The sequence below is a fragment of the Amblyomma americanum genome, chromosome 1, assembly GCF_052857255.1.
Source record: "Amblyomma americanum isolate KBUSLIRL-KWMA chromosome 1, ASM5285725v1, whole genome shotgun sequence".
NCBI lineage: Eukaryota > Metazoa > Arthropoda > Arachnida > Ixodida > Ixodidae > Amblyomma > Amblyomma americanum.
In genome coordinates this window covers 48928717-48937381 of record NC_135497.1, presented here as the reverse complement: position 1 = coordinate 48937381, position 8665 = coordinate 48928717, and the positions used below count along the sequence as shown (strand labels likewise).

Below are 8665 nucleotides of genomic sequence, written 5' to 3'. Positions count from 1 at the left end.
TTTTTTTTTACTTGGCAATTACAACTTCCTGGAAACGCCAATAAATGGCTACAGCGACGTGGCGTGTGTCCTTTCCACAGGCTCTTTGATAAATCAGAGCATAGCGACGGATTCATTGTGCGATTCAGTATCTTGGATCACCCACCGGTCACCCAAGATGCAATGAACGTGTTAAAGCATCATTTTGGGTGTTTTCTCAAATCCTCTTGCCAATATATTAGGATATAGAATTTATTTGTTTATTTATTTATTTATTTATTTATTTCAATAACTAAAAGGCCCCTGTGGCGGTAGAGAAGGAGTGGAGTGCAATAATATATTTATCATCATAACACAGGAATTGCAGCAATTTAGCAGCAATAGAGGAATTGCGGCAAAACAGCGGCAATTTCATTTCAAGTTTATTTCGTTTGTTGCAGTGACAGTTTATATCGTTGAAATGTATGGCATTAGTGAGTTGCATTTTCCCTTTCTCGTGTGGTCTGCTGATGTGCCTTCCAAAGGAGAAAGCCAAAGCATAATGCTAAGAAAGTGAGCAGCAGGAGGGATACCCAGCGTGGATCATTGGGGATGTGGTTGAAGGGGAGCGGGTAGCAAGGCTGACGGACTCTCCATGCGTGCTCGAAGTGCCTTCAGCCGACAAGGAGTCCGAGCTGTGGTAACTCAGGCTTGGGAGTAGGAGACAGGGAAAGTATTGGTTGTGAGGAAGGTTTCCAGCCTTGCAAGGAGTTTTGAAAGAGTGAGCGATGAAGCTTTTATTGATGGTGTACCTTATGGCGTACATGCAACTACGAATGCCACATACACGAGTGGTGACAGCTTTGCTCTTATGCTGCATGCCACTGAAATGAACATGAGCTAAATGGGCTCCATACAAACATTTTGTGTTGTGTTTGTGATATTTTATGCACTTTATGAGCACACCAATATTTTTGTTAGTCATGAAACAGTCTTCTACGTACGTTTGTTGTGTAAAGTATTTGCCCCTTATTTCATATAGTGGTGTTGGTTTGTTCGGTTAAGTGTCTGGCTGTTCCTCTAAGAGACCTTTATGAATCTGCGCTGACCAAAGATAACGGTGGTGTGGAGGATGGTTTGTCCCCTGTCATTGCTTAAGCCTGTTCAGCCATTCGCCATGCATTGGGAATAAAAATATTTTGCAAAAGTTCTGGCTCTTGTCTGTGCTGAGAGAGTGGGTGGGCACACTCAAGCTTTATCCATGAGTATCATCATAAAGATCAGAGATTACTTAGCACCGTTAGGGACAAGTTGCCCCATTCGCCTCTGTTATGTTGTAAAACGATTTAAAGTTGCACTGAAGAGGAATCTGAACTCAGCTTTTTACCACGGGAACTCTATCTACACGTTCTGGGCATTCTTAGAAACTTCTATTTATTGTCCTGTGCTTCCAATTACCCTAATTAAATCAGAAGTAACGTACCGGCTCGCGCCTTTTTTGAACTCAGCGCGGTAGGGAGGAGGAGTCAACTAACGCGTCCAGTCCGCGGCGGCTTGTCTCTCTGGCATTGGTGGAGTGATACGTAAATCAGAGTCCACGTGTATCTTTATTTCCGCGGGCCTAATTTTCGGGTATATTGTCTGTGACTTAAACTGTTTATTCACAAAAACATAAAAACTAAATAAAAGCGAAAGTGAGCTGCCACTGTACTCACTCAAAGGCACTCGACGCGTTGGTTAACTCCGCCTACCTAGCGCGTTCAGTTCAAAAAAAGGGGGGAGCCGGGACGCTTAATCCGATCTAAGTTTCTAATAATGCCCGGGATGTGTAGATAGAGTTCCCGTGATAAAAAGACGAGTTCAGATTCTTATATTGGGCACCTTTAATTTCTGTGAATGCCTAATTTTCTCGTTTTGTCCAGAATCACATAAACAGCACATTGCAAAAAATTGCTGCCGTGAATAATGTGGTAAAAAGGAGCACTAAGGAGCTTCTCACTTATCCTTTCCAAAATTTAGCACTCTCGAAATATTCCGGTATCGTGAGTTTGCCTGAATGTGTGAAATATTAACCTTGAGAAAAATGACTTGTTTACGGTATCTCATTTCGGAACATGAACATGGTGCTTGGTCCATTGTCTACTTTGGGCATTGCGCATGTTAACAGTGCATATAGCGCTCCTGTTCATTCCTGCGTGGTGCACATAAATGCTAAGCGATGCAACATGCTGTAACATGGCGGATGCAAACCAACCTGCACATGATACTGCCATCAGAGTATCGATGGCAACTTCTGTTGCAAGTATAATAAATACTGTTGAAGGTTCTCATGTATGATCATAGGTTTTGGTTGCTGTAGTATCTGACCACTGCGGCAATGTTTGAGAGTTATATCCCAGCTGCAATAACCATATTTCAAATGAGGCAAAAATATATTCAAAAACCGGGGGGCACTCAAGCCTCACCATAAAGGTATAATGCGCAAGCTAATGGATCAATGCCCCATATATACAAAACTGGGCATCCTGTACTTAGCATTCATAGAACCCTGGGAGTACTCATACCACTCCTGGCGCAGTACTGCAGCGGTTACGCAATGCGCCACTAACCTGTGAAGGCCGATGCTGCCACTGGTGGGACATGTGCGATCCAGGTTTCTCTTCTCAGCAGCCTCTCTCGACCAATAATTAATATAATTGCCACGGTGGGCAGTTTGTGCACAGTCCTGTGGGCATGTTGTGATGCCGCCACAAGGTGACATGACTTAGCTGGCCCACCCACCTTCTAAGTTGCTTCTCTGGGGATTTTTCGCTTACTGTGGCCGATGCCTACGTCGAATGCCACATGAACTCCCAAAAGCTATCGCGTTAAAAGCACCTGTATTCTTATATTTCCGTGCACACTGCAAAACCCCATATGGTCAAAACAGTCTGGAGTACACCAATACATCTGCCTCACAACCGACTGTCTATTTTGGGCGCATAAAAAGGCAGTGGCCAGTAGCCTTCCCCCATCTGCTAGCAGACCCTTCTCGTCTGCCGTCAGTGAAGAAAAGTACTCGTTATTACAATGTGCACGGGTGTAAAATCTCTTTGTTCATCTGCTCAGACAGCTTTTGCTGTATGAATCGTCTCTGGATACATTCAAACACGCCAGCATACTACAAAGACCGACATGCATCTTGCCTTCAATGTAAAACTTATATTTTACATCCACATGGTATTTATTCAATCTTGGCCCACGATGTAAGCGAGGCCTTATGCAGTTGAATGAATCCCTTTGCAGTGTGAACGCTTCTCGCGGTCGCTGAACCCAGCGATTGTCATGTGCCCTGTGGGCCTAACCGGAATCATCTGGGTGCTCGGCGTAGCAGCAGTCCTCTGGGACGCGGCGGTCGTTGATAATAATAATAATAATTGGTTTTTTGGGGAAAGGAAATGGCGCAGTATCTGTCTCATATATCGTTGGACACCTGAACCGCGCCGTAAGGGGAGGGATAAGAGAGGGAGTGAAAGAAGAAAGGAAGAATTAGGTGCCGTAGTGGAGGGCTCCGGAATAATTTCGACCACCTGGGGATCTTTAACGTGCACTGACATCGCACAGCACACGGGCGCCTTAGCGTTTTTCCTCCATAAAAACGCAGCCGCCGCGGTCGGGTTCGAACCCGGGAACTCCGGATCAGTAGTCGAGCGCCCTAACCACTGGGCCACCGCGGCGGGTGCGGTCGTTGACGACGACGCTGACTCAGACGGGCTGAGGTTCGCCGATAGCCTCTTGATGGGCCGGTCCAGTTCGTTGAGCGCGTTGTGCAGCTGTCCCAGCAGCACATTGCGCTGGCCGCAGTTGCCGTTGTAGTCGTCCATGTCAACGGTCACCACGGCGATACTGCCCATACGCATTCGCTTGGCGAACAGCACCTGCGCGGTATTTGTCGACCATTAACTGCCTTGCAGGCGTAAACACAAACCCGGAAGGCGTACCCGTCCGACGGCTCACTCACTTTGGCCTCGGCTGCTGAGCCCAAGGTTGCGATTTTGAATCCAGCTGTGTCGACCGCATTTAAATGAAGGTGAGAAACGCTAAACTCTGTGGCAGCTGTTAGCCCGTTTCGCGCATGTGGTGCTTCCACGTGGTTTTACTGGCCATGTGCAAAGTTTAGCTACCGCTGCGTTTAGCGTTTTTATGGATAGCATAAGAGTCCCATGTCCCCGCACTCGCCAATGGTGTCACACCTTGCGACCAGCAAGGTAAAAACTGGCAGCTTAGCATATGCTAGAGCCACCTGCCAAGAACATAGAAGAGACAGCTGCGGCATGCCACTGTTGGCAGACGGCAGTGCAGAAATGAGCATCACCCTCTCCTCTTCCTGGGGAGAGGTGAGAAAGTCAGCAAGATGACCGCTGTTGGAAGAACCTTGTCATATGCCACGGCTGGCAGGTGCAAAGTCATGCATGGCACCTCACAGTGAGGTTCTTATGTTCCCGCATTGTCACAGCTTATAACGATTAGGTGTCTAATTTTTCGCAGCTCAGCGTAAACGGCAATTCTTTAAATGGTGTGTGTAACTAGTACAACTTAACGTGTGCATGACCTTCATTTGTCATGAAGTGTTTTTACACCCCCACAGCTGCTTTGAATGCGCTGTCGATCGTACCGTGCGTTTACCTCATTCCACATTAACACCGGTTCTTCCGCTACGAACAGCACACCACTGCGGTCACTGTAATGATTGTAAATGTCTCCTGTCTGCTTTACTCCCGTGCAGTGGCGACAGCGCTCTCTTTCTCGCTTCTATCTTCTGAAGTGCTTGTTCTTGACGCGCCGTTTCTCCTCTCCCGCAAACTTTCAAAGCGCGTCTCGCCAGCCGCCTCGAGCGCGGAAGGTGGTGTGCCTCTCTTTCTTCCGCAGTGGTTAACGGTGTGGACGGCGCACGACGCCATTTTTTGGTGGTCTTTTTACCGACAGCTCTCGCTGTAAACCGTCTGCTGTGCGACTGGGGGCCGCGTTAAAGAACCCCAGGGTGCCTGAATTTATGGAGCCTTCCACTGCAGTGTCCCTCGTAGCAAGAAATGAGACGCAAACAAGACAACTGAGCCACAAACAGCACTGTAAGAAGCTGCTAGCCAGGGGAAGCTCAATGCTGGCTCCTGTTATTAATTTCGAAGGTGCGAAAACTTTTTGCTGAAATCTTAATCAACCTCGCTTGTATTTACTCTCCAGGAGGTAATATGTTGGTTTTATTTGTGTTTCCACCTCAGCTTCCTTCTTTTGATGGCTGATAGTATAGAGTTTGGGACTTTAAAGCTCGTATAACTCAGAAACGTACCTTCAGGCCGTGAACGCAGCACAGTGACTCGCGCTTTCAGTTATGTGATGTGGCATCAACGTGTCAGCAATGCATTGGTCATGTGAGAGACGACGTGACAACCTAACTTTGTCTATACCCAGCTTAAGCATATCGCAATAGTGCGTGAGGGTAATTCCACTCCTGAACAGCTGCTCCAGCATACGTCCGCGAAAGCTTTATGGCCGTAATTCTGCGTTGCGGAACTTCAGATGCTACAATAACAAGACAGGGGTAAAGAGCACGGGGTATAGGTTACAGAATGCAGGTGACGATAAGGGAAGAATTGTGTAGGTTTTCGCTGTACACGTGCTCTCAAGCACGGCGGCCACTACCTGTGACGTGAGTGCAAGCCACCGCTCCGGAATGTGCTGATGCATGCGCCGCCCTGATTTTCAAGGCGTGCTTCACGGATATGTTTTACAGGCAAGCAGTAGATTGAGTGCGACGCTTCGCAAATCAGAAACATTGCGAGCTAGGATACGCGCACAGACGTTGTTGAGAATGGTGGCATTGTTGTCGTAGCCAATCCACTGTCCTTTGTCCCGGTTGATGGCGATCTTGCAGTCGGCTTCCTTGTTGTACAGTGGCACCGACAAATCGGAGCTGAATTCGAGGCAGATCTGCGCACGCGTGCACCGCATGCACGTGGTCAGTCGGCATCTTGTGTGCATAGACATTGTGCAAAAGCGCCGTGAGTGTGTGTAACTGTAGCACGTTTATTATGGTTGCATCTGGTAATACAGTGTAGCACCGCGCCGTACGGTAAGCACGCTAACTACGGTAATTCCAACCGCACGGATAATATGGCTAAGCAAGCATGGCGGCGTTAACAACGACAACGCTTTAACATATTCACCTCTCCTATGCTCTCTACCTAGTGAAGAGAAGTGACTTTGCCATAAGGCAGGCTATATCAGCCCTAGAATTGACAGTGCAAGGAAAACTACCGTTGCGCACGCATCTTAGCCGAATTATAGACCGGACGAAACGAAACCCTCCTGGACACAGATCCTCTACGGCCATTTTAGAAAGTGACAGTCGAACCTTGTTATGACGAAACGGTTTATAGCGAAAAATTGAATACAACTAAGCACTGGCGATTCTCCTTGGGAGCGCGGTCAATATGGGCTATGAAGAACCACTTCGTTAAAACGAGGTTCAGTTGTATATCTATCGATGATAAGTGCCATTTGCGGTGGTATTGTGAAACGTGCGAAGAAGCGATCAGTGGCCAAGGCGACGACCAGGATCGGTGGCTGCGTAGAAAAGACGCGACATAAGCACCTCGAAATAGACGAGAAGCCCGCGCTCGTCGATGAACGGTCTCGGGGGCGCGGGTCCACGGACGCTGGCTCGCAGCTCGTAGCTCCCAGTGTTGCGTAGCCTGTAGGCGTAGCCGAACAGCGACAACTCCAGGGCTACGCGCTTCCGGGAGCGTAGCTCGCCGAGGAACGCCTCGCTCGCCTCCACCTGCGCGTCATGCATGCTACGTTGGATCAGTGCGTGGGTAAAATTGAAAATTGGTCTTTCAGTAAAAGAAATGGCACAGTGATTGTCTCGCATATCTCGGTGGACCCCGGAACCGCGCCGTAAGGGAAGGAATAAAAGTCGGAGTGAAAGAACAAAGGAAGAAAGAGGTGCCGTAGTAGAGGTCTCCAGAATAATTACGACCACCTGAGTATCTTTGACGTGCACCGAAATCGCACAGCACACGGGCACCTTTGCGTCCCGCCTCCATCGAAACGTGGCCACCGCGGTCTGGTTCGAACCCGGGAAATCCGGCTCATTAGCCGGGCACTCTATCCACTAAACCACCAGGGCGGAAAGTGCGTAGGTGCAATCCTTTAAACCTGCGCTTGCACAGAATTTCTGGGCTAAGCGATGTGGCGGATGGGCCACCTGCCACTTACTATATGACGGACATCGCTCGCCCTTTCCGTTTGCAGTAACGCATTAATAATCCGTGTGAAACCGGAAATCAGGCATCCACAGCTGAAACAAAATTTGTTCCTCGACTAATCTGTTCGTGTCGCTTGGAAGGTATGTAAGGCGAACAAAAAACAGTTGAAACGTATCCTGTTTTTCGCCTGTGGTGATTATGGCTCTGCAGTATGGTAAGCGCACATTGGACTCCCAGAGATGCTTCTGACGCTTAAACTGTATTGCACAGTGGCTGCTTCGATTTCTTGCCAGCCGCTCGACCGCACTATTGTAGCAGTGCTAGTGGCCCAGTTGGAACCAGTCGACCGACGCGTGCTCTTTCTTTTCGTGCACCGAAATCACACAGCACACGGGCGCCTTGCGTCTTGCCTCCATCGAAACGCGGCCGCCGCGGTCGAGATCGGACCTGGGAACTCCGGATCAGTAGTCAAGCGCCCTAACCCCTGAGCCATCACGGCGGGGCAAACGCGATGTCAGTGCGCGTTAGATTCCAGGTTGTCGAAAATATTCCGGAGCCCTTCACTACCAACCTTTTCCTTCCTTTCCTCTGTCAGCCCCTCCTTTCCCGTTAAAAATCCCAGGTGGTCGTAATTATTCCGGAGCCCTCCACTACGGCACCTCTCCCTTCTTTTTTTCTGGCAGTCCCTCTTTTATCGCTTCTCTTACGGCGCGGTTCAGGCAAGATAACCGCCGGTCCTTAAGGATGACGGTGTGGATTCGAAGAGAAAGTAAGCGTAGCAGGGGGCGGCAGAAGGTTAGATGGGGGGATGAGTTTAAGAATTTTGCAGGCAAAGTGTCCTTGTGTCAGGCAAAGTGCCCTTGGCAGCAGCAAGGGCAGCCCGACAAGACCATCTAAATCTTGTCCGCTATCATTGCAGCATCAAGAGCGTGGCCAGTATTTCATCGGTGTTGGAAGCAAGCGTCGGCAAGGAAGGCAGCCAGCGTGACGACAACAATACGCCGGTGACGTCACGTCCACCAGGGAAGCGCCTGCTACAAAAAGGGTCGCGTTTCCACCGAGGAATCACTTGGTAGCAGCAAGAGCAGCCCGACAAGACCATCTAAATCTTGTCCGCTATCATTGCAGGTTAGGACGTTTTGCATACAGTGAAATTCCATTTCTGTCCTTTCTGCCCAAACTGCTGCCAACGCCGTTGCTTGTGTGCACTGTTTTGTTGCATTTGAGATGGGTGAATGTACTGAACTTAGGAAGGAAATGCGCGAATTTCAAGCAAAACTTGAACGGGATCTAAGAAAAGAGCTAAGGGAAGTAAAAGCAAGTCTCGAATTTTTCAACAAAGAATTCGAGGACAGCAAGAAAGAACGTGATGAGCTCACAAAAGTAAACAAAGAGCTCCAAGCGGCTAATGAAAAGCTATTAAAAGACTGCGAAGCGCTCAAAACGCAAGTTTTACAGCT

At 48.7% G+C, this 8665-nt stretch overlaps 1 protein-coding gene across 1 annotated transcript; it reads right to left on the bottom strand.

The window, feature by feature from the left end:
- Positions 1 to 2118: 2118 nt before the first annotated feature.
- LOC144135070 (chitinase-3-like protein 1) lies at positions 2119 to 6790 on the bottom strand. Its single transcript, XM_077667859.1, has 4 exons — positions 6590 to 6790; positions 5797 to 5925; positions 3658 to 3875; positions 2119 to 2149 (listed from the first exon to the last, which is right to left on the bottom strand). The coding sequence occupies exons 1-4, from the start codon at positions 6788 to 6790 to the stop codon at positions 2119 to 2121; spliced, it is 579 nt and encodes a 192-aa protein (XP_077523985.1).
- Positions 6791 to 8665: the final 1875 nt, after the last annotated feature.

Coding starts and splice junctions, on each gene's coding strand:
- LOC144135070 (XM_077667859.1), bottom strand. CDS start 6,790: ATGCATGACGCGCAGGTGGAGGCGAGCGAGGCGTTCCTCGGCGAGCTA. Junction 5,926..6,589: donor GGCTTCTCGTCTATTTCGAG/GTGCTTATGTCG, acceptor ACGCGTGCGCAG/ATCTGCCTCGAATTCAGCTC. Junction 2,150..3,657: donor CCCGCCGCGGTGGCCCAGTG/GTTAGGGCGCTC, acceptor TGCACCACGCAG/GAATGAACAGGAGCGCTATA.